This window comes from Rhinolophus ferrumequinum, assembly GCF_004115265.2.
Source record: "Rhinolophus ferrumequinum isolate MPI-CBG mRhiFer1 chromosome 13 unlocalized genomic scaffold, mRhiFer1_v1.p Super_scaffold_3, whole genome shotgun sequence".
NCBI lineage: Eukaryota > Metazoa > Chordata > Mammalia > Chiroptera > Rhinolophidae > Rhinolophus > Rhinolophus ferrumequinum.
Window position 1 is genome coordinate 1,535,723 of NW_022680356.1, and position 25,631 is coordinate 1,561,353.

General features: G+C 55.9%; 1 protein-coding gene across 1 annotated transcript; it reads left to right on the plus strand.

Annotated features, from left to right (window-relative positions):
* Positions 1–123: 123 nt before the first annotated feature.
* Positions 124–20,679, plus strand: MAL (mal, T cell differentiation protein). The gene is made up of 4 exons (XM_033100944.1): positions 124–319; positions 15,741–15,908; positions 16,759–16,884; positions 20,466–20,679. Exons 1-4 carry the CDS (start codon positions 227–229, stop codon positions 20,538–20,540), a joined length of 462 nt encoding a protein of 153 aa, XP_032956835.1. The 5' UTR covers positions 124–226; the 3' UTR covers positions 20,541–20,679.
* The last annotated feature ends 4,952 nt before the right edge of the window (positions 20,680–25,631 follow it).

The following is a 25,631-nucleotide window of genomic DNA, read 5'->3' on the forward strand; positions in this document are numbered from 1 at the left end:
CCCTCCGCAGGCCCGCAGCGCGCCCTTCTGCCAGGTCCCCTGGGGCGCGCCCGGCGGGAGGGCGGGCGGGGCAGGCGACGGCCGGGGCTCCTCCCTCCTGGGCCCGGCGCCCCTACTCTTAACCCGCGCGCGGGGACGCCCGGCCACTGGGCTCCACTGAGCCAGCGAGCGGTCATCGCGGAGCCGGAGCAGCGCGTCGCGACCCAAGTCAACGCAGCCCGCAGGCATGGCCCCCGCAGCGGCGTCAGGGGGCAGCTCCTTGCCCAGCGGCTTCGCGGTCTTCACCACCTTCCCCGACCTGCTCTTCGTTCTCGAGTTTGTGAGTGGCGGGTGCGCCCGCGCGGAGAGGGGCGGGTGGGCAGTGCGCACCAGAGCTGCAAGCTGCGCGTGTCCCGGGAGCATCCGGGGAGCCGGGCCAGGGTGTTGAGGGTCTCCCCCGACCCGTCCACCTCTCCAGTCGCTTGGCCCCTTCTAGACTAACGACAGTGGGGGACACAGTCGCCAGGACTTAGGGGGAAGCAAACGCTCAGCCTGGGGCAGATGTGCGAAGCGGGCCAGGTCCCTTGGTTGCGCGCGTTCCGAAGCTGCGTCCCCCACCCGCTGGGCATGGGCGGCACGGAGGAAGCTCTGCTAGGAGAGCGACGCCCGCCGAGAGGTGCCCAGCTTTCTCCAGGGTTAGGATTTCGGGTTTTAAAATCAGCAGAAGAAATCTGAGCAGCACCCGCCGGGGTTTGGAGATTTGGTCTGGTGTGGTGGGAGGAGCTGAAGCCGGATCATTCTCCTCTGGCCTTTGAAAGTTTCTGGCGAGTGACTGTATTTAAGACAACTTTGATCTGGAAATAATAAAACAGGCCGGGTGGTTTGCTCCACCACAGTCATCCTGCCCTGTGGGGGTGGGGGGAGAGGCTGGCAGAGCCTTCCAGTCTGGGCTGACCTTGAGCAGCCCTCAGGGCCCCCACACCTGCGGTGGGTCGCTCCTTGCCCTGGAGCGCTGAGCTCCCCGGTGGCTGCCGGATGGTAAGGCCTCCCCAGGGGCTACCAGCTTTAACCTGGGAAGTAGTGTGTTGTGTTTATTCTGTGGGTGAAGAGCGTTGACCCTGGATTCTCCTTTCCTGCACCCCCACCACAGAGAGGGCTGCCTGGAGAGTTGGTTGGAAAAGAAAATGGTCAAACCTGACTTTAAAAACGGGACCCCGGCTTCTTCCTGTCTGACTGATGGAGGCGGGAGGGTGACCACCAAAGGGAGCAGGTTCTGTCATCCATGGAGGGTTTGGGGGGCGGCAAAAGGGGGCCCAGGTTGTCTGGTGCCACCGGATCTCTGAACTTGTGAGAGCTGAGTTGAGCCCAAAGCTGGGTGTATCCAGAGGGACTTCAAACCCTGGGGCGAGCCAGAATCAAGGAAGTGACATCTAGGAGAAGCCCTGGACACCGCTAAGCCCAGCCCCCCATTTATAGATAGGGACACCCCCACCCGGAGAGGGGAGGGGCTCTCGCACCCACTGGAACATTCTTTCCCCTCATGTCTCATTCCATGGTTCTATGCAGCACTCAGCCTGTGCTTGCCCGAGGCTGGATTTCTGAAATCGAGTGCTGTGCCCAGGGTCTGGGAAGGAGGACTGCACACTTCCTTCCGAGGCTACTGTACTGCTTTCACAAAGGCAGGGTTTACTGGCTAAGGGTGAGGTGTGATGGAGCAGAGACATTTTTAAGCAACAGAAGGTCTTCCTAGCGTCTCTTCAGTGGCCCTAATGCACGGCTCACTCAGCCTGTGTAGCTGCTTGGGCAGCATCAGAACAAGAATCATGAGAGAGTGTGTTAGGTGGGTTCCATGCGAAGGGTCCTGGTGGCCCTCCCACTCTTGCCTTCATGAGAGCGGCTCCGGTGTCAGCAGGTGGTGGCAGGTGTCAGGGCCCGGCTTCACAGAGGGGACTGCTGTCTGCTGGTATCACAGCTTAGGGTAAGGGATGCCCCTGAGGGTAGGAACATTCCAGCCAGACAGGGCAATATTCAGAGGAGGCGACAGGAGGACCCCACGCCACCCCACCTAGTGAAAGGCAAAAACACGATGTAGAAAGTGTAATCGGCCAGGAATTAATGGAAATTTACTCCTCCAGGATGGTGTGTGACCTGTGGCGGTGGGGGCTCCCAGAAGAAATTATTTTCCCTTGCTGGGACACTTCCCTCTCAGCTGTCTTAGAAGATTTCTTCTCCTCCACCTCAGCCCCTGCTCCCCACCCACCCCCATTTCCTGAGAGCCCTGTATGCCTTTCTCTAACTCTCTGGATTGGGGGTGGGCTCACAGGGGTTCTCGGGGAACAGAGAAGAAAGCACACACAGTCCTATAAGATTCCTTCTGCACGGATTATAAATACAAAGCTGTCTGCATCTTGAGTCTTGACATGTGGGGAGGGTTAAAGGGCCGAGGAGGTGCTGCCACCCTGAGAGTTCTTTTTAATTATGGACTATTACAACTCAACAACAGAAAGATAAACAGCCCAATTAAAAAATGGGCAAAGGATTTGAACAGACACTTCTCCGAAGGAGACATACAAATGGCCAACAAGCATATGATAAGACGGTCAACACCATCAGTCATTAGTAAAATGACATCAAAACCACAGTGAGGGGCCACTTCACACGAAATCAGAATGACTATTATTTAAAAGGAAAAAAAAAAAGGGAAAATAACCAGTGCTGGCCAGTATGTGAAGTTGGAACCCTCACACATTCAAGGAGGGGATGTAAAATGGTTCCCCTGCGGTAGAAAACAGTTTGCTGGTCCCTCAAAAAAACTGCCGTGTGATCCAGCAATTCCACACCTAGGTTTATAACCCAAAGCACTGAAAGCAGGGACCTGCCCAGGTACAAGGACATATGGCTCACCATCTCCAACAGGTGGAAACAGCCCAGATATCTGTCAGCGAATGAACAAATTGTGACCTATCCACTCAATGGCATATTTTTCAGCCATCGAAAGGGATCAAGTGCTAACACATACTACAAAGTCAATAAACCTTGAAAACTCTATGCTAAAGCAAGGAAGCCAGGCCGAAAAGGCACCTATGGTCCGATTCCATTTATATAAAATAGAGTTGGTAAATCCATAGAGACAGAACAGAAACTGGTGGTTGCAAGGGCCTGCGAGGAGAAAAAACAGGGAGCAATTGCTTAATGGGGACAGGTTTTCTTTGAGGGTGATAAAAATGTTTGAGAACTAGATAGAGATGGTGATTACACAACACTGTGGGTGTATTAAATGCCATTGAATCAGTTTAAAATGGTTAGTTTTGTGCTGTTTGAACTTTACTTCAATTAAATTTTTTTGAATATTTCAAGTATCACGGAAAAGTATATAAAATAACTTAATAGGCACCCAGGTAATTATTACTCAACTTTGTCAATCTTAATATTTCTCCTTATTACTTGTAGTGTTAAGGAAATAGAGCTTTTCAGATGGCCGCGAGGCCCCCTGGATATTCCATTACTACTGTCCTCCTTGTGTCCTCAGGATGACCCCTAGGCCATGGTGAACTACAATCAGCCCTGCTTTATGTTTGCACACTTTATGAAAACAGTATCGTCCTACAAGTTTGTACACGCTCACACTGCGTTATCCCGAGGTGCACACCTCGGGAGCAGAGATGCGGGGAGGCCGACTGTCGCTTAATTAAGCTCAGGAGCCCCACTTGCTCAGCCTGTTCCCAGCCCCTACCCCACTTTGTCTTCTTTTATAAAGAAGGTCCCCAAATTGTATCAGCTTCAGGCTAAATCTGGACCTTCCCGGCTCTCACCAGCAGCCTATGAAAGTCACCATTGTTCCTCGTTCTTGCCACACTTGCTAGTGTCAGATTTTGTAATTTTCTGCTCATCTGAGGGGTATGAAATGCTTCACTATGTTTTAAATCTCGTCCAGCGAGCGTCGGGCTGATCACTCACACTTGACTGTCCCATGCCTGACCTCCCGGTAGCCTGGGAGGCGCAGGTGTCAAATCCCAGCCTCCAGGAGTCACCAGGGCGGGGCTCACCCTCCTCCCAAGGCGGGGAAGGAAAGGGAGGTGGCTCGGGTGGGGCATAGCAGCCTCCCCAGGGCCCAGCACCCCTCCCCAAAGCTGACCTCTGACCGGAAGTGAGCACCCCCAGACTCACACAGGCCGTGCTGCTGTCGCAGGCAGTGGGGGCATAGGTGCACCCCATGGGCCTGGTGGAACATTCAATGTCTCCCCTCCCCCAGCAGCTCAACCCGGGCTCTGCTTCTGGCCTGTCCTGGTCCCCTTTCTATGGGGGACTTTTACTTTTGAAGTCACAGTCTGTTTCCTCTTCCTCCTCCTCCTCCTCCTTCTAATTCAAGGCCTTCATGATAGTTGGCCTCCATTCACAGAACAGGATACTGACACAGGATGCTTTTCGTCTCAGCTCTGGCCAGAACCCCAAGAGGAAACCTCACACAGTGCCAGGACCCCCTCTCCCCCCACCCCCAGACTATAAGAGAGGTGAAGCCACTCATATCCCAAGGACGGGGTTAAGAGAACATGTCTTAGGGGATGCCAGCACCTCTCCCTGCATGGGGAAAGGCGTCGTGCTGGGGCGGCGATGGGGGTGGGGGGGCACCTGGAATTGGTTACAGTGAACTGGGCATAGTAGTTACTCAAGTGAGACCGTTTCTGTGACCCAAAGTGACTGGGGACCTTTTATTACTTGAGAGTGACCAGACAAGTCCTGTGACCTGCCCTAGATTTTCACCTGCCAGGATTGGGCACTGGGGGGGTCGGGTGGGGCAGGATGATACAGCCGTTTTCTGGCAGGTGGTCCACATTCTGGCTACGTGGAGAAGGCAGCATCTGGGAGAGGAGAGATGTAGAGTCATAGAACCCCAATTTTGCAGAGCAGAGAGGAAACTGAGGCTCAGAGAGGAGAGGCAGCTTCTCGGGTAACAGGGTCTGCAGGGTGGCACTTCCTGCAGTGACAGCAAGTCACATCCAGGTTCCTGTATTTCCTGAGGCACTAGGGCCAGGGCAGGTCATGGGTCGCCAGCCTGCCCTCTCTGATGTTTTTATTGGGGGACAGTGCTCAGTGAAAGGCACCCTGTCTGCTCCCGGGGAAGTTTCGTGCTGCGCCAGCCAGGGACCCCGTCTACAGTCACCAGAGTGTGGGGGCTGGCACTGCTGGCCAGTGCAGGACGGTGGCTGAGCGTGGCCTTCCCTGGCTGTGTCCACAGGCTCCTGGCCTTGTCCTTGCCCTCTCGGTCCTGTTTAGAAGCGGGGAGGGCACTGCCCAGGTTTCTCCTTTCCTTCTCTCAAAGGGAGGGAAGAATTCTAGGTAGAGGTCTCAGGGGGTTGTTCTCGGTTGAGAAGTGACTTTTCCGGTTTGTCAAGAGCCAGAGGCCTGCTTTGATCGGTGACTTTGAGCTGTTCTCTGCAAACTGCTAAGTGTAATGGTGGGGCTGGGCTCGGGGGTGGGTGCACATGGCATCAACGAAGCTGCCGTGGAAAGAGGTGCTCTTCAGCTGGCCAGGGGAGGTCCAAGGCACCCTCTGTCTCAGAGTGCTTTCCAGAGACAGTAAAGGGATTCCAGATGCCGCTGCCTGGGTGGCTCAAGCCAGGGACAAGGGCTGACCATTTGCACCTGCGCCCACCGTGCCCTGCAGACTGGGCCAGCGCACTGAGCTGCCGGCCAGGCGGGTTCTGAACCCTTAGGAATGGTGGGGGGTGGGGCCTGGGTCACCTGAGGCCACCCCGTGCAGACCAGGCCCAGATGGAGTTGGGGGCTGACACGGGCATTTAGCTCAGAACCCGGCTCCCCACCCACAAGCCTGGTGGCGGCTTTCTCCCTCTCTATCAAGTATCAGTTCCCGGACATAGTGATTTGGACCAAAGGCCACCAGGGGCAGGTGACAATAAGATCCCCCAGCTGGCGTTCTGTTCAGTGCTGATGGTTGTGAGCACAGTGGGTGAGAGGCAGCCCTGGTCCCTGAAGCACGAAAGCCATGGGGACCTGTAGGCCGACTGCTGGCAGGTCCTGGCTTTGTCCATATTACGGGCCCCACCTGCCTTCCATGTTTTGGTGGAATGAAGGGCTTGGTTCCTGGTAGCTCCTGCTGGCACCAGGGTGGCGTGGGCATGGATCTCTGCCAGCCTTAGCTGCAGGCTCTGTACCGCTCTCATCTCATTCATAGCTCGTGTTCTGCCTGCCTTGGGGCAAAGCAACCCCTGTGTTGAACCACGTTAATACACCAAGGCCATAGGGCCTGAGAAAAACATGTAGGGACTAAAAGAAAAGCCTTGCCACCAGCCATCGCACACTGGTATGCAGGGCAGTGGGAAGAGGAAGGCCCAGGGCCAGCTGACCTGAAATTCCATGCCAGAGTCCCATCCTAGCAGAATGCAGTTGGGTGGGAGGGGAGAGGCAGGAGGGCGGGGAGGACACCAGAAACTGCTGGGTCCACCTGTGAAGGAGGACCTGAGGGGGCCAAGGGTACAGGCTTGGGGGTGGGGCTCTAGGAAAAGAGCTACTGGGGAAGGACAAGAGATGAAGCTGCACCCCCACACCTGTTAGTGGGGTGCAGGTGGTGTCACAGGTCGCGTTGATGCACTCAGAGGTGAGGACCTGAGGACCGCAGAGGGGGAGATGTCCTGCAGAGTTCTGGTCTTTTGTCCTTAAACAGATCTTGCAATTCTTTGTCGGAAAGAACTGAGCCTATTGAGCAGGGGAGGGGCGGCGGCAGGCCCCTCTCCCTGTAGTGACTCTGCAGCCTCCTCTCCCAGACCTGGGCAGGCAGTGGCATGGGCACGGTGACGGTGACGGCTGGGGGGCTCTGGGCTCATCCACTCTCGCTCCACCTTCCTGTCCTTACGCGGGACTTCAGGCAGCCCGCCTGTGGGTCGCCTTGGGGAACTGCCGCAGACGCGGAGGCCTGACCTGGGCCCTCAGAGCTGTGGGCTCTGCATCTTCAAAATGGGGACATGGTAGCACCTACCACCAGGATCTCTGTGAGGAACAGGCGAGTGTCAGATGTGAAGCTCTTACAGCACAGGATGCACTTGGTCACTGCTCAGTAGCTGTTAGGGGCAATTATTAGCAATTCACCAATAACGCAAACAGCGGCTCTGAGACCAGCTGGCTGGTCCCCGCTGAAAGGGGACTGTGAGGCTCATCCCGCACCCCCTTTTGCCTTGGATGCCCTGCTCGGCAGGGCGCGCAAGGCAGGGGGTGAGTGAGGTTTGGAAGTGTGCGGGGCTGTGGAAGGCACATTTGACTTGTCCCCAGGGTCACCAAGTACTGCAGACCCCACTCTCTGTGGGGTTCTCCCAGGGCTCCTCGGCTCGGAGATGCCCTGGAACATGGCAGCCGTATCCTGCCTCTGTCTGGGGCGCGGGGGACTTCCTGAGCCTCTCTCCTGCCAGCCTGGTGCCAGGACAGGTGGGGAGAGCTTTGTGAATTCTGAGTGTGACGAAAATTGCTGTATCTGCCCAAAGGCGAGGGAACCAATTCCCCGTGAGCCTGGGTTTAGACCTTTCAAAAATGGTTTGTCACCCTCTGTGTCAGCGCATCACCGTCTGGAAGGGCATCGGTCTACTTCCCCAGCCTCCATCCTGCCCTGTGCTGCTTGCTGCTAAGCCAGGCAGTTGGATTGGGGGGCCTTCTAGGGACGGAACCCCCAGCTCTGTGTCTAAGGACCCTTTCCAGAACCAGCCCCGCCCTCCTCGCTGGTCTCCATTCAGGGTGCTCCTTTGGTGCGTGTAGTATGGTGGGGCTCAGTCCTCTACCCTTCAGGCCTGGGCTCCCCCAACACCTCCACCTTCCACCTGGAAGCCCACTCTGAGAACACCCCCTTACTGGATCTCAGCACCCGTCCTGCTGGCCCCTGCTGTGGTCTGCCACCTGCCTGGACAGTGAGTTTGTCCACGTCCCAGCACCGACTATGCACCTGTGCAGCTTTTGTGGTCAGCGTGTTCTGGTAGGACAGGGGCCAGCATCTGGTCTCCCACCTGGCTAGTGTTTCTGAGTCACAGGATGAGTCCTAGACCCCAAGGGCAGACTGAAGGTGAAACTGACAATCCCCACTGATACCCAGGAGATCCCACGGGACCCTTGAGAGAAGTGCTGGCCCTGTAGGGGCAGTTTGCAGGGACACACTTGTTCTGTGTGTGCCCTCATTGCCCACCGACTCTGTGACTCCCATTAGATTTGATTACTGCCTTTGTGGATTTTTGGAGTTGTTTTTGCACTGAAGTACTCCCGTGTCGTCTATCGTGTCCCTGGATTCTGTCTTTCACAGGCAGCTTACCTGCATTTTCCACAGAACCTCCTGTTTCTGTTTCTCCTGCTGGGCAAAGCCAGTGGGTATGGGCGTGGTTGGGAAATTTTCCATCCTACGAAGGACATGCCTGAGGCAAGCCCCTCTTTTTTGGGTCTGAGAGGCCTTCTCATTCATTCAGTGACTGTCCTCTGCCTGGAAAGGGAGGTCATGTCAGCCATCATGCCCATGGCCGGGGCCGTGATGCAGAGTTGTGTTGGGTGTGACGGGGCAGAAGGCTTCCCGGCCACCTGAGGGAAGTGGGGTACAGGACTGCGCAGGGGCCTTTCCCAGGCCACACTCGCCCTATTCACATCAACTATGTACGTGAACTCAGCCTCCATCTCTTTCAATCCCCAAACTTCACACACAGACTCCAGGACCCCTAAGTCTTGGTCTTGCCTTCAGATTAGATGACGGGACACCATCTAAGCCTGGCTTGGGAGGGATGATGGCATGATGGACCCCCTGAGAGGAAGGAGCCTGCTGATCATGTGGCCAGGAGGACAAAGTAACTAGTACAGGTAAACCGAGTGGGGGACCTCAGCACCACCCCACTGTGAGCCTTGGGAGAGCATCCATGGTCAGACTCCCAATAAGCTGCGTTGTCAGCTGCCAGAGGGGGCGGGGGTCCCCTCAGACACCTCCCCATGAGTCAGAATAAGGCATTCTGTACAAATTGCCGAGCTCTGTCCCTGTCCTGGACATGGGAGTTTAGCTGGTAACCCGCACTGGGGCCCAGATACCTTCACCAGGACCTGACACTGCCCTTGGACCCTGAGCTACTCCACTGGGCCTGGTGGCAAGAGAGGGGACAGGGCTCTATTCAGTAGTGTGTCTTTGGATAAGGCCTGTTGCCTGGGTGCAGCTGCCCTCAGGGCTGACCGTGCTCCTGGTCACTGTCTTAAATGCATGAGTGACAGGGTGGTGACCAAGTGAAGAAAGCATCTCCTTGGACTTTCTGGGAGCTGAGTTTTTCCACAGGAGGGAGGTGACGCTCATGTAAGAACCAGACAGGTGGCATGAGCCCCTTTGTGTCTGTTTCCTGCCGTTTGCCTCCCTCAGAGCAGGCGAGTCCCCAGCCTCCCTCTCAGACCGGTTTTCTGAAGGGAAGAGCCAAGGGACCCTGGGGAAGGCTTCAGGGTTTGGGGGTCTTGGGTTTTTCCCCTCGGACTCCCTCTGTGCGGCCTCCTACCACCTAGTGCTAACATCCTATTCTGGACAAATCGCCTTATGGCCTCCGGCATTGCAGTCGCCCCTGAATGCTAGACAGTCCAGTGAGTGTAGACAGTTCCAGCATCACAGAGTGGGCTGCTGTTTCTGGTGGCCCCCAGAGAGTGCTCACAGGCTTGGGGAGGAGTCTCCCCTGTTGTGGCCATCCTTTCTTTTCCTTCCTGGGCAGACCTGACCCAAGCGGCAGGATGGCTTAGTGCTGGGTACACAGCCCAGGGTCTGCAGCATTTCCTTTACTTCTCAGGAGCTCAGGGCACACACTTCCCTGCACATGGCCTCCAGGCCCTCAGAGCTGTAGGGGCCACACCACCAGGTGTGTCTGCGGAAAGCCCCGTGTGGGGAGTCCTCTTTGGTTCACGTCTTGACACATTACTGGAAGAGCATCTGCTAGTGGAGACCCTGACAGAGTACAGTGGAGCCCCAGAAAAATATCCAGAGAATCTGAGCAATGCCTGTGCACTGAGCTCAGCTGTCCGGGGCCTGTAGCAGAGACAGTGGGTGATTGTGGACTCCGAGCCGGTCAGCCCAGCACGAGCAAGGGCACTACCCTGCGAATCTCAGGAATGTGCGTGAGATTCCATTCCCCCTTTGTAACCAAGGCTCATTGTTTGAAGGAAGGCTTCTCATACTTTCATGTCCTTCGTGTTTTTTCCGCAGAGGCAGACACATTGTTCTCCACTTTCGATTTCTGGGAGATCATAGGTTTTTCTCCTTTTGATGCTTTTGAAGTTATTTTTAAATCCTGGGTCCCAACAAGGTTTGGAGTGGATAATTGTGCACGTGGAGATCCTAGACCTCCTGGGATTCTCACGTGATCACAGGTGAGGCTTTGCCCAATCACAGGACAGTTGTGACAGCTCACAGTGTGACAGGTGTCTGCAGGTATACACTCATTTCACCCCAGCTGCACGGGTGGGTGCTGTCATTACCATTATTGGTCACATAGGGAACAGAGAGGCTAAGTAACTTGCCCAGGGACAACAGGCCACCCAGCTGGTGAGTGGTGGAGCTGGGATTCAAGGTCTTCTCTAAAGTGACCCGGCACCATCCTCGCCTGCCCACTGCAGATTAATGCAGAAAGGGAAAGAGAACCTTCTCTGAGTTTACACGACAGCTCCCCACAAGATGATCTCCCGAAGAAATTGCTTCCACAAAAATCGTTTGATTCGGTAGACCACAGAGGTAAACTCTTAAGTCTTTGGGAATTCTATTGTCTCATTTTGTACATTATCTTTGGTTCTGGGAGAACCACTACTCAGCACTCAGATGGGTCTGAATTAAAGATGGGTTTCCAGTCCTGAAACGCTGGGGAAGGTAGGGGCCCAGACCACCAGCTCAGCCCCTGTTTACAGACACCGAGGCTGTGTCCCGGTGAGGCCACTGGAGGATGAGCTCACACTCAAGGTAAGACAGGGACTGAGGCTTAAAGAGAGGAGAGGAGAGGAGAGGGAACGGTGCAGCCAGAACCCAGGCAAGAACTGGAATGGCGTCCTTGCTGGTGTCACCAGACAATGGGACAGGCACTGGAGACAGGGGTTACCATGAGCTGTGTGCCAAGGAACCCGTTCAAACACCTTCTAAGGCCTTTGACAAGAGCTTGGATGTTCATTTCTTGTTCTGTAACTACTTCTCCTCTGTCACGTCAGACCCTGGACATTGGTGTTTTTTTCAAGGTATCTCGGCGATTCTAGCGCAGAGTGAGGGCTGAGAACAACAGAGTGTTAGCCCAGGGTCCACCCCACTTTTAAAGCTAGGGGACCTGGGGCCCAGAAAGAGAGTTCCACGCAGGGGACTTAAAGACCTTTGTCTAAGACCATCTCTGTCATGGCGGATGGTGAGCTGGATGCAGGCAGGGCTGGTGGGAAGTCCGGCCCGTTGACAGATGAGCAGAAACTGGGACCAGACCGCCAGCTGTGACAGTAACGATTTCAAGGTGATGACCTCTGAATATGTGCCTCCTGGATGCTGGGAGGCACTTAGAGTGTTCTTTACAAAGGGAAATGCTTGAACCCTCACCTACCCCCTTGCTCTTGACAAATATTTGGCCAGTGGGGTCCTGCGGCTGGGACAGAGCGACTGCTCCCTGCCCAGGATGCCTTATCTGTTGGTTGTGGGCGCGGCCCTGCGGCTCTGTTTGCTCTCTGGGCCCTGGTGGGTGGAGAGTGGCTTGGTCGCACGATTCACGCCAAATCCCAGCTCTGCACTGAGCGGCCTGGGAGGCTTCACGCCGGCCCAGCGGTCGGTTCTGTCTCGAGGCTCACCCTCCTTCGAGCCCCATGTCCTGCCGTCCTTGCCCCCTACTCCGTGCACAGCTCCCCAGCCTCCTCACTGGTGCTTCAGTGACTCCTCTTTCTTCCCCGCCAAAAAACTACTTCTTGGCCTTCTTGGCCCTTTGGCCAGGCTACCCAGCTAAGTCCACTTCTCCTGCAGGACTTATTGGGGCCCTGCCCCAGCCCACTCGGGGCTCGCGAGCATCTGCCAGTGTAACTGCATTTGTCTCCACTGGGCTGCAGGCCTCCTGACTGAGCGTGTCTCACCCCAGCTGTAGGGTGCTACTGCACCCAGAAGCTTCCCACTCACATCCTTAGTTTCAGCCAGTTTGCACCCATGGCAACGTGGGGAGACAGCTGCAAATTGTGACTTAGGAAGCGGCAAGGAGGCTGGATCACTCCTATAGCCTCCACCAAGGGGGCTGTGGTGCCCCTGCTCAGGGCTCACGTGCAAATGCCCTGTGGTGCGGCGCTGCGGGAGTCTCAAGTGCGGGAGCAGAGCCCTCGTGGCGGTTACAGCTTCTGACACAGATCTGCAATGCGATTCTCATGACAGTGGCGTCTGTGTCCAGGGCCCTTACCTTCCTGTCCCCCAGGCTGTGTGGCTTCCACTTCAGGGGCGCGTGGAGTTTCCTCCCGCAGCAGCCTCCCTGCCTTTCTCCCCTGGGCATCTCCTGGGCAGACCCACTGCCCGTCTCCTGGGAGCAAAGCTCCGGGTTTTAATCATTGCTTGCGCTGCGGACATTCCCTTCATCACGTGATGTGTAACTTAAAATGTTCCTGGGATAGATGGAGTCTGAGATATCTTGCCTATACAAACTTCCCTGGGAACCATGGTTCCCCTTCTCTTCCCACCTAGGAGGCCCCAGAGAGATGAGACACGTTCACTCAGTGCCTCCAGGTGGGGGGTCAGAATGGGCCGTGGGATGTGCTGTGATGGTAGAGGCATTTTGTAAAAGTGCCCTTGAGAGAAAATTTCTCACCTTGAAAGACATTATGCTGCATGAAAGGAGCCAGTCACAGAGGTGCACATATTATAGGGTGCCACTTGTGCGGAAGCTGAGGACAGGAACGTCTACAGGGGTAGAAAGTCGGTGAGTGGGGGCTTAAGGGAGGGTGTGCAGGGGAGAGACCGCTGAAGGCTCCAGGGCTTCTTCTGAGGTGATAGAAACCGTCTACATGGACTTGGGGTGATGTTTGCTCAGCTCTGTGAATAAGCAAAACCCACCGAATAGTGCACTGGAAGTGGATGAACTGGCTGCCACGTGAATGATGTCTTATTAGAGCCGTTTAAAAACAGAATTTCTCCCCAGCATCTTACGGTGAAACCTACTGCTGTAGATAGAACACGCATCTGGAAGTATAATTTTCTAAAGAACCTTTGAAAGGTGGGTTACACCCACAGGGGGGCTGGCGTCCGGAGCTCTGAGGTGGGGAGAGGCAGGGGCTGGAATTGAACACAGCGGGGCTTGCTCCTCTGGACACCAGTTCTCACCACAGACTGCAAGAATCTGCATGAGAAAGAGGTGGGGCAGAGTGAGGGAGAGAGAGGAGGAGGAAGGGAGGGGGAGTGGTGGGGGGAGGGAGGGACGGAGAGAGAGGGGCGAGGGAGAGAGAGAGAGGGAGGGAGAGGGAGGAGGTATATTCTAGGGAGCGGGAGCGTAGTCTTGGTCAGATAGGTAAAAGCACACACCTGAAGCAGGAGTCTGGATTAACCTCAAAGCTTCCCTCTGCCCCTGGGTGCCGGGAGCTGGGTGCCAAACCTCTGGCCATGTTCAGCGAGTGCACGTTCAGGAATCCATGGCAAACATTCAAGATGGTGACTTCACTGTGACCTCCTGTGTCTGGCCTTTGACCCCTTACCCAGCCACGTGGGGAAGAGTGGGGCTGAAAGAGGCCAAGTTAACTGGCTTGCAGGATGTGACAGCCACCTCCTCAGATGTTGTCACTGCCAGGGACCACCTGTATTTTACATTCATTGACCTCATATGTATTTTACAGTTACTTTTTTTCCAGAACAACTGTCTTGAAAATAAAAAGTCTCATTATCCATCTTCCCTCTGCCCGCCCTCCCTTGGGGCCCATGCTCCAGGGGAGCCCCAGACACCTGAGCTCAGCTCCTTGCCTTAGTCAGAAAAACCAGACAGTGAAACAGAGAGTCGTCCTCCCAATGTGGCACGCAATGTTCCTCAATGCCATTGTCCACGGGCCACAAGCACTGCCGGCCCCTGGGGCCCACACGGGTTCCATCATGAGTGCGTTCCCCTCCACGGGCATTGCAAGCTGTTCCTTTGGGATTGGGTCACACACGGCTCTAGGTCACCACAGGACCCTGAGGCTAGTTAGCTAACTCCGAGACTGATGCACTCTGGACAGGTGTCCCACCCCCGGGCTTAGCCATGAGGAAGTCCATCACCTGGTCAGGGAAAGTGCCATTTTGTCACTAACAAATACTCCCATTTTGTGCTCAGTGCTGCAAAGGACAAGTGCAGGGCTCTCTAAAGCCTGTCCCTTAGACTGGTCCCCCTGGGAAGGTCACCCCGTGCCCAGGTAGAAAACGCTTAGGGGAGGAGTGTCCCGGCCCTTGTCTGCCCACCGGCCCAGCATATGACTGTCCCTCTTCTCCATGTGGCACTCTGGTGCCTCCCCAGTCCACATCCCGGGTGAAATCTGCACACACAGCTGATTCTGTGGCTGTGTGAGGACTTGTATTAAGTGATTTTGCTCCAGTTGTTGTAAGGTGTGTTGTAAGGTGTGCACTGCGTCCTCCTGGCTCTGTCACGTGCTCTCAGGCAGCCTCAGGTTCACTGGTAAGAAAGCTTTCTGGGCACAGACACCCATGTCTGATTCATTAGGCCCAGCTTGGTTTCCGTAAGTCCCGATTCCTCACTGCACTGATTTTCCACCCAACGTCATTCTCTCAGCTGAGAGGCTCAGAGAGCACCTGTGAGGACAGTGTCCTTACCCAGCAGGTGGGCAGGGACTTCAATGAATGAGGGGCCCAGATACTCAGGACAATGGTGCCATGCAGTCCTGCGTGCCAAGCTACCACAGTGGCTTGGAGCCACTGACTACAAAGCCACGTGTACCCACGTCTTGCTCCGAGCCAGTCCTTGTCTGAATGGGGCGGTGCGTGGGGCTGAGCAGCTGTCACTGGGATGCAGGGTGAGAGCGCGAGGGCACGATGCTCAGAGAATCCCAGTGTGTGTCTGTGCGCTCTTGTCCATGGCCAGTGGCACTGAGGGGCATTACTGACCACAAGGCCTCCTTGAAAACAGGGGTCTCACTGTCCCTGTGGACATCAAGGGGGGGTGCCTGCTTCTTTCATGCCCGTCCTAGGCCACCTGGGGACACTGGGCTGATCTGGACTCCCCTCCACTCCAGCCCGGACTCCAGTTGTCAGAGCACCTCCTAGACATGGGAATTTCAGGGACCAAATTTCAAAAAAAAAATGGTAATGACGTAGTGTACCTAATTTATTTTGCTGGTCCTTACCATTTCATAAAAAAAGGATACTTGAACATCAAAATAGTAGGAAGCCTATAACCTCAGAATAAAGGACAACGCTTCTAATGACGACACTGGATGAATGACGTAAGTCATTTCTTGGGGTTATGAGTCACCTAACTTCCTGTGCCTCAGTTTCCCCATTTGGGTCAGTACCTTGCTCATAAGGTTGTGAGGATTAACTGAGTTCATATTTTTAAAGCGCTTAGGACACTGCCTGGCAAATACGAGTAAATGTGATCTAAGCATTTGTTAAATAAAAAAATTGTAACTGTATATTTTTTTCAAAGAAAAAGGCAAGCAAGCAGGGGACTGGGCAGATTGGGCTGGATCCGGAAACTGCCCGCCCGCCCGCCCCTGTCCTCCCGGTCCCTGCCCAGCCCAGCCGGCCTCTGTCTGCCCAGTCCCAGCGCCTCCCCCCCCCCCCGCCCCCGCAGGTCTTTGGGGGCCTGGTGTGGATCCTGGTCGCCTCGGCACTGGTGCCCATGCCCCTCATCCAGGGCTGGGTGATGTTCGTGTCTGTGTTCTGCTTCGTGGCCACCACTGTCCTGCTCAGCCTGTACATAATCGGCGCCCACGGCGGGGAGGCTTCCTGGGTCACCCTGGTGAGTGCCAGCTCCTCATGTCTGGGGGTGAGCGGTGTTGGACCCCATCCTGTGGGAGGCTGCCCTGGAGACATTCCAAGGCCGAGCTGGCCAGGCCTTCAGCTCTGAGCTGCCCAGGTGGCCAGGTAACAGCAGGAGGAGGTGGCTGTGGTCTCTGCCTGCTCTGCTTTCTCCTGTGTGACTGCCTTCTGCACAGATAACCAGCAGCCCAGCCCCGCCCTGCCCTGCCAGGTGCCCACTGGCCCCTGCCACCCCCCCAGGAGGGCTGGTCTCCATCCGGTCCTGGGGGCTGTCTTTTGTCCAGTATGAGATGCTTACTGCCCAGCTCCCAGTCACACCTGCTAAAGCAGGGTCACCAGAGAGGCAGTAGGAGAGGGGAGAGGAATAACCTATGGTGTCCAGTCTGTATAAATTCTGCCTTGGGACCCATTACCTGGAAGGGGGCGGGTGCGTATGGCTGGGCCTCTCTCTCAAAAGGCCTCTTACTGAGACTTTAAAATCGCTTCCAAATTACAGCTTCTCAAAACTCTTTGTTTGCTTTTAAACATACCTGGGCGCCCTCCCCCTAAAAAAGCGAACAATGAAACAACAGTGGAAATGGCCTGGGCCTCTATCGCTCTGCACTGGCCAGTGAGGCCACATCCAAACCAGGACTGTGACCACGTGTGACCTTTCTCAGATCCATGGAGAGAAAAATGCACTGGGCAGTGCTGGTTAGACAGCCTGTGGGAGGGGGCTGGCGGCTGTGGTGATGGGCAGGTGGGGGGACAGGGGACCTGAGCCCTGCTGGACCACAGCCACCCTGTCCACACGTCGGGGCCCATCCCCCACGCCCCTTCTGACCCTGCAGGACGCCGCCTACCACTGTACCGCCGCCCTGTTTTACCTGAGCGCCTCAGTCCTGGAAGCCCTGGCCACCATCCAGATGCACAACGGCTTCACCTACAAGCAGTACCACGAGAACATCTCCGCCGTGGTGAGTCCCACCCACCCGCGTGCTCAGGGCTCCCGCCTCCCTGACCGGTCTGGCCGAAGGCTGCCCGGCACCTTCCCACTCCCCATTTTCTTAGCTCACTAAGGTTTGAATGAGGTAAACCTTCCCCTGGCTTCTGAAGAAGCAAAGCCCCGAAGAAGGGCAGCAATGTGCCCAAGACCCCCAGGCATCGTCAGGGCTGTGCTGCCCAGGCGTCCGTGCCCAGGGGGCTGTGTGGAGGGCGGCTGTGTCAGGGGACATGAGGGCTGAGTCTCCAGGAACAATCTCGTTTCACAGTCCCAGCAGCCCTAGGACGTAGGCAGTTATGGCACCTGTTCCACGGATGGACAGCCAGTGCACCGAGAGCGTGGACAGCTCCGAGACCACAGGCACTGGGGAGTCTTGGTGCCCAGCACTCGGGTCTCTAGGCTGTCACTGAGCGGCCGGTCTGCCGTGGAAGCACAGTCAGGCACCGGGAGCACTGACACCAAGGGGGCAAAACTGAGTGGCCAGTATGTCGCCAGGCCCTGGCTTTGGGACTGGGGCTGTGGGGCGGTCCTTCCAGGCCCAGCAGATCCAGACGCCCTCTGCTGTGGGTGTTTGCTGCTTCAAAGGCCTTTGTGATGTGAGGTTCTGTCCTGCCTGACAGCTGCGCCCCTGTGGGAGGAGGAGGGGCCAGAGTCACATCCCTTGTGCAGGTAGGTCCCCTGAGCCTTGGCTTGCTCATCTGTGAAATGGGTGCACTTCCTGTCTGGTTCCCTGGAGGACCACGGACATAGTAAGCAACTTCCTCTGAGTCCTTCCAGTGAGCAGTGGGTGGGACAAGAGCTTGCACTCCCTCAGCCCATCAGCAGGACAAGTAGGGATGCCCACTGCGTGTGATTTGGGAGGCAGGTCTCTGAGCTCTAACAGGGACACTGTCTGATGGCAGAGCCAGACCATCAGTGGACAGATAGTGAGGTCCTTTTAGTGGAAAGGATGAGAATGGCAGGGAGCCGAGAACAGATTGTTTCATAACACTTTTCCCAGGGTCCCACGTACTTACTCATGGTGTCAATGAGTTTTGAACTGTGGGGATCATTTAAAATGTAAGACAACGGTTCAGAAATAGCACTCATCAGATGTCTAGTGGTCAACTATGGATTATGCAAATGTGATGATAGCCAGCTCCAGCTGCCAACAAGGAAACCCGCAGGAATGGCCACGTTAGGCTCTGGCAAGAGCTTTGGCAAGGGTGCTGCTCCTGCTCCCAGAGCAAGGGGTCTGTTGTTCAAAGCCTTGCCCGCTGCTCCTCTGGGACTGTCCCCGCCCTGGGGAAGCCACACACTCCCCTCAAGCTCCCCGTCCCATAAACACGGCCACCTCACGGTCCCTCGCACCCCTCACTGTCCCACAGTGAGAAATGGCTCCCATGCTGGCCCAGCTCCCCAGATGGCTGGTTCGTCGACAGCAGCACAGCCAGGCAGCACTTTGGTCACTGTCCTTTTCCTCGGGAGGCTGGTCACCCTTCTAATGACACTGGTCATCTCCCGCTGTCCTCAAGAGCCTGATATCTCCCGCACCCCAACCCAGAAGCCGTTTCTCCAGGCAGACATCAGCAGGGCATGTGGCAACCATTTCCGTAAAAGCGCTGCAGACGACAGCTGAGATTGGAGCCAGGATGTGGCCCGTGACCTGACGGAACCGCCCAGATGGGGACATTCACGCCCCTGCCCGCTGGACAGGCCTCCGGTTGAGACCCACTGGCCCCTACCGTGTTCTGACATTTTTACTTTTTTACTGAATGCAACAAACACCTAGAGAAGTGGGCAAGCGCACAGCTTGATGCATTTCCGCTGTGTAACCAGCATCCCGACCACGAAACAGAGCAGAAAGAACAGCTCCCAGGGCCCCTTTCTTCTCCTGCCCCATCCCTGTGCACCCCACACCAAGGACAGCCCCTGCCCTGACTTCTGGCTGCTGGGTTCAATCCGCCTGCTTTTGAACTCGCTGTAAATGGGGTTCTTTCATGCCCAGCTCCTTTCTCTCAACCTCAGGCCTGTGAGGCGACCCACATGGTTGGGTGACATGTATGGTGTCCATTCTCATTGCTGCGTGCCCCACATTTTCGTTAGTTGAGCTGCATGCCATGAGTGTGCCCAGGCAAAGTTAGCAGTGCCAGAACCAAGACCAAGCTGTCCTCCGCAGGCAGACGCCCTGGGCTGAAACCACCACGTGAAACACGAGCCTAGTTCCGTGTAAAGTCATGCCTTTCTATGCCAAGTATCAATGGCACCAATGCACAAGGCAGGAGTCACAATTACTCAGGATTCAGCCCCAGCCCCCACCCAACCCCAAGCTGCCCTTCGGAGGAGGCCCCTGGCCTGTGGGACTCCGGGCCTGCTGGACTTGACCGCAGGTAGATGGAAATTTCTGCAGACATCTGGAGGTTTCTGGGTCTGTGGGGAGCACTAAAAGCAGCTGCTTAGGGAGAGAGGTTTCTGAAAGCTTAAGAATGTCCCTTAATGTCCTTGCCTGTCAGTGTCTGTCCCCAGTGTGTCATTTCTTGGCCTCACTTGGAAAACAAGTCCCTGTTTCCTGTGGGGACTTCCAAGGTGCTTCTGCAGAGAGTTCTCACTGGGTTTGGAATTGCCCAGACGGTGACCTGCTCTCTGCTGCTGGGGGAGGTGTTTTGGGGTGCTGCTTACTCAGACGTGACTGCTGGTTTCAGGCACGGCACTTAAGAGTCCCTGGATGAGTTGTCTTACATTTGTTATTAAGTAACTCAGCTCGCTCATCGCCTCTGGCCAACGAGGCTGAAGGGCTCGCCCATGTGTGGAGGTGGGGACAGAGCAGCACGGTGTCACCACTGTTTACGGGCATTTTCCAAAGTCAGGGAAGCGTGACCACCGGGAGTGCTGTGCCTGACCGGGAAACTCTTGACCCTGCGTCCGGGGTCACAAAGCCAGGTGCAGACAGTTGACGAGGGGGCAGGCAGGCCTTTGGGGAGGCAGCCACTGGAGTGGGCTGATAGGAACAGATGGTGCCCGATGAACACCGCCGGCAGGGCCACTGACAGCCGCCAAGTGGCCCTTTGCCACATTACCTGGACCTCCGTTCCCAGTGCCAAAGTGGCTCTCTCAGTAAGCCCCCCTTTTTTGCAAAAGCTCAAAATCCCTCGTCCGTGTCACAGTCCCTTACTTCCTGTGGCGTCAAGAATCGTAGAATACAATTCTGATGGGGCCTGAAGAGGTCCAGGCAGCATCCAGACCTTCACCAGCCTAGCAAACCCACGTGCGGAGGCTGCTGGGGTCCCAGCCGGTGGGGGGCAGGGTTCTCCACAGGCAGAGCCTGGTACTCTCCTGCCTCTGAGGTCCCCCTTCCAGTCGGGTGGCACCCACATGATCATGTGACATGGCTGATGGCTGACCCTGCACACCAAGCCCAGTGGATCATCAGGTCACCGGGAGCTCTGGGGCCACATCTGGGCTCCGTGAGCAGTGGGAAGCGGTGGTGGCCGCACGCGGCAGGTCTGTGTCCTGAGCGCCATTGGAACGGCCCGCCCCCCCTGCCCACCCACTCACGGTCATCTGTCTTGGTTGCAGGTGTTTTCCTACGTAGCCACTCTGCTGTACGTGGTCCATGCAGTCTTTTCTTTAATCCGATGGAAGTCTTCATAAAGCCACGGAAGAGCCGTAGCTGAGAACCCAGATGGTGTTAACCTATCAGCCCGCCTTCCAGCATAACGTTTTAGAATGCAGACATGCTCGCTACGGTGGAAAAAGAAAACCAACCAAAAAAAAAAAACAAACAAAAAAACCCAACACTCTGTTTCTTGTGGGTGATGTTTACTCTCCTGTAGACCTTCAGTCAGGGTTGGGAACCAGCCACCTTTAACCTCCAAAGGCCTGTCTTTCCTGGGTAATTTCCTGTTGTGGGGGAGTGGTGGGGGTGGGAAGTGGGGGCTGTGACCTGAGACACCATGGAACAAAGACCCTCTGCTGACCCCTGGGTGGGTCTCCAGAACTCTCCACTGGAATTTTCCATGGGCTCTCTGAGCACCCATGTCGTGGTGTGTTTCTAAGTCTTCATGGAAAGTAACACCCACCCAACAAATATAATATTTGCAGATGTCCATGGTGGAAAATGATAAATCTTTGAAACACTTCATAAAGTGCCTTTATGTTCAATTCCTTTGTGGGTGTTTTTGCGTCGTTTTCAATTCCCCCGTGTCAGGCGTGCAATCATGTCATCTTGCTTTCTGAGGAATCCTTGGCTCAGACTGACTCTCTACAGGCTGCATGAAATGGCAGTTCAGGTGCCAGCAGTGTGTGCCGGCCACTGCACTGCCATCTCCTGCGCTGACCATCCCACTGTCCCCAGCTGCCAGGGAGGGGCCCAGCCAGGATGGCTTCATCCTCCCTGGCAACTCGCCAAGCACCAGTGTGAGGGTCCCCTTCTTTTTCCTACAAGACAAAGGGGTCTGTGCTCATTAATTAGAGGCAATAAGGCAAAGAAAACAAGGTACAGAAGTTTCTTCTCACTCTCTGTGCAGCTGATCAGAAATGCCCCGTGCCGCGTGGTCTGACTTCTGTGCCAATCCGGGATGTGGCTAGTAAACTGCTTTTAGAATTTCCTCAGGCCACCCCTTAGGAGAGAGCAGGGACTGGACTACAGAGAGAAAGGAAGTGCGGTGACAAGTGGCGAGACCCACATTTCGGGTATAAGTTGTCTGGGTTGAAAGGACAGGTACACTTAGGAAGGAGGGTACTCAGTTAGGACTCCTGAAAGCCTGGCTACCATCAGCAAACGCTCCTTCGTCCTGTGACCCGAAGAAGTTCGTGATGTGCCAGAGCTGGGACGGCAGCCCCAGCACCTCAGACTCCGGTCAGGGCCCAGCGGCACAGGGACTGGGTGACCCCTTGCTCGGGCCACTCAGGGCAGAGATTGAAGCGTCAGGCAGAGGTGCGACTAGTAGACATTTGACCCTCCTTCCAACTTGGGGACCGCGTGCTGGCACTGGGTCTCCATGCTATCTGCCGGTTGTCCTTCGTTATCCCAGGGCAATGGCACCAGGAAAGGGGCACTCCTAGAAAGCCCCTCAAACACAAAATGTGAGTGAACTCCAGAGTAAATTAGAAGCCCACGGTTTGACAGGGGCTTTATCCTGAACAATTCAAGTGCAAATGAAGATGTGAGAGGGAGTTTGTCCCGTGTTTAACAGAACTTGCAACCAAATGTTTGAAGGAAGTCTCCTTTGTTGAACAAAACTGCCAGAGAGGGGCACCTCGGCACCTGATGCTAGTGGAGCCTCACTCTTGACCCCATCAGAAAAGAGAAGCAGGAGGCTTAGCAGACTTCTCAAGGGCTTCTCAAGGTTTTTCTCTGTTTTCTCTTTTTCAGTTGCAAATGGGTCCAGCTGTAGAACCCTTACTAGCCAGGAGGCTTTGCTGGGGGTGGGGTCGGGGGGGGGGGGGGGGCTTCTCCCACAAGACTTTCTCTTTCCTCCCATCCCATCCCGAGTCAGTTTTACAATGCGCAGTTTCATGTGGCATTTGATTTGCATCTGATTCGCATCAAATGTTAAGGGGATCCCTCTCCTGGCCTTGCTTGTTCCCCCCAGACCACTCTTCCTTCCCCACCCCCACTCTCCCTGCACCTCATTGCTCAGCTGTCTGCGGTCCAGCTGTAATGGAAGGGTTTGCAGGTCCAAATACAAAGAATGAGCATTGATTGAGGACCTACTGTGTGCTGGGACCACTGGTCCCTCAAGGTGTGGGGTGGTGTCTGCCCCCAAAGCTTCTTGTGGCCACCATGCCTCTTCTCCCCGTCTCTAGGTCTTGGGCAGGAGAGAACCTCCTTTGCGGCATACCTGATGCCACCCCAAGGACAGGGGGAGCATTCCTGCTCGGCTCTGACTTGGACAAAGACAGGTTGCACCAACACCGCACGACCGCCCAAGGGACCCACATCTGCACCGGGGTGATCCATCCTGCTGCCATCTTTGGAGCTCTCACCTTGGGCCAGGCCCTGGGTAGGCACCTTACATATCTGTAGCATCCTGTCATCCTCCCAGGGGCTGCATGGGCCTTCAGAGGGGGATGAAACTGGGCCTTTGGGACAGCCCCCGTCCACTCGCAGGGTCTGCAGGAGGCCACGTGCTGGGTCCAGGTCTTACTGAAAGGAACTGGCTGCTCTGAGCTGCAGTCGTGACAATGCCAGCTCGGGCAGCTGCCAAGTTCCACTTTGCAGCCCCTTCCAAGGCCAAAGGCCCAGCCAGCCCAGCTGATGCTTGGTAAAGAAGGTGAATAAACAGAAGCTGATGTCTGCAACATGCCAAGCACCAAAGCCCGCGAGCAGAACAAACCGCGGTCATCACAGGAGGGCTGGCCGCTGAAGGCAGCTGTGGATCAAGTCCAGCCAGGCGTGGTAGAGGCTCTTGCTTGTGGCCTCAGTGGCCGTGCCCCCCTTGCTTCATGGGGGCTCTGGAGGCACCTCCTGGGGGCCTTCCCTGCACAGGGCAGCGTGGCCTTGGAGGGGCTTCATCTGTGTTCCGTCCTCTGGGACAGACCCCTGACCCCTGCTCCGCTCACGTCGGTCCCCGCTGGATCTGCCCTTCTGCTGGAGAGGACACAGCTTCCGGGAGCCGAGCCTCCGCGACATTCTAGAACAGACTGTAAAGAGCACCACTGTCAGAGCCCACAGCCTCCCCACGCTGACCTTCAGGACAGCACAGCGGGCACTGCCAGCCGTGGGCTGAGCCCACAGCCTCCGGGGCCACACAGAGCCTGTTGTTCTGGGGATCACTCGTGCCGGCTCGGGGTCACAATGGGGCCTTTCAGGGGACAAAGCGCCCCTGCCCGGCCGAATGTCCCCGCACATGTGGGCATCCGCCCAGCGCACTGACAATAACACAGTTTGGAAAAACAGATTTACAGTGATTTCCCCCACTCCTTGAGTCAAAGCCCTTTGTTCTGTCTCCATCTCCCCCGGCTGAGGCCACCCTAAGAGCTGGGGCGCTGCAGGCAGGTGCGGGGGCTCCTACTGGGTCCCTCTCATCCCTCACTGTTGACATGGGGACAGTCGCAGTGCCAGGCTGTACAGATGGCAACTTGGGAGATGTGACGCCTGCAGGGTGCTCAGCTTCCAGGACTTTCTTCAGCCAACACGTGGTCAACAAGAGCCTCTAGGAGGCAGACGCCAGGGCACGAAGGGGAGAAGCCTTTCGGTGACACTGAGTGCCCGGGGCTGCTGGGAGAGTATCACTTCTCCTTCAGTCCTCATGACCACTGCATGTGGTGTATACCATTTGGATGGGGCATCTGAGGCACAGAGGTTAAATGGTTTACCCAAGGTCACACAGCCAGTGGGTGTGATTCCAGTTCCAGGATTCTGGCTCCATACTCCCCCACCCCGTTACCTGTCATGTGCCACATGTCACCATTACAAGTCCGTTTCCCTCTGGGAACAGGGGGCACAGACATGCCAAGGAAGTCCTTCACACCCACCACACTGACCGGAGAAACTGCAGGTTCCAGATGGCATCTGAGGAGAATCAGGGGAACCCAGCCAGAAGCCCAAGCTGCCTAAGGGGAGAGTCTGAGACGAGGAGACTGTCAGACCAAGAGGACGGTGAGGGCTTTCAGGCAGAGCCAGCGGGCTGACCCAGCTGACCCAGCCCAGGTAGAGTGGAGGTCCCAGAAGGCTACGAGGGCCCGGGGTGTCCCGCTGAGGGTGAGGCTGCAGCCTGGCTTGTACCCAAGGGGCCTCTACAGGGAACACTGTTGGACAGCGGCAGCTGTCCAGGTGAGACAAGGTCCAAGCAGTGGCAGTGGGGCGGGCAGGCTGACTGGGCTGGGGACGTGGGACTGCGACAGTGGAAGCGACTGGCTGAGAGCCTGGAGCCGTGAGGCAGCCCAGGTGTGGCCTCGCACTCGGCCTGGGTGCTTTGCCGGCAGGATGGGGACATTCACAGGTTGCTGGCAGGATTCTGGACTTGGCTCAAGGAAGCCCCTGGGACAGAAGGCCGGGTAATGGGGGTATGAAGGAAGGAAGCGTCTAGAATGATGCTTACGTTTCTCACCCAGGCAGATGATGGTTATTCACAGTGTGTTTGTTCAGTAGTCATGTTCCTGACATTGTCATCAACTTGGATGGGTGGTTTTGCTTTTCCCCACAGAACACGACATTTACTCGGCTGTGACAGTTTAAAATAGCCCCACCTAGTAAAGCGAACTTCAGCCCCTTCGGAGGGAGGCCACATCAGTGAGAGCCCTCTGACCACTAAGTGAGAGCCTGGGATGGTCACGGTCATTCACCCAGACCCTTCAGTGCCCTCGGTCGCCCCAGCAGGAGCCTCACCCCCCACCCTGGGGACAGCAGTGCTGGGCGGGACTGGGGAAGGACAGGAGGCCCGAGAGCACCCAGAGCACCCAGTTTCGGGGCTCCCCACACCCTCCACGGCCAGAGCCACTTTACTCCTGCCCCTGATGCCCTCCTCTTCTTTTCCCAGTTTTATTAAGGTGTGATTGTCATATAAGATTGTGTACATTTCAGGTGTACAACGTAATGATTCCGTATTTGTATATATGGCGAAATGGTCACCACCATTTAAGTCTGGTTACCATCCGTCACCGCACATGGTTACACATTTTTATTCCTTGTAATAAGAACTGTTCAGATTTACTTTCTTAACAACTTTCAAATACACAATCCAATATTATTAACTAGTCACCATGCTGCATGTTATTAGGTTAGTGCAAAAGTAATTG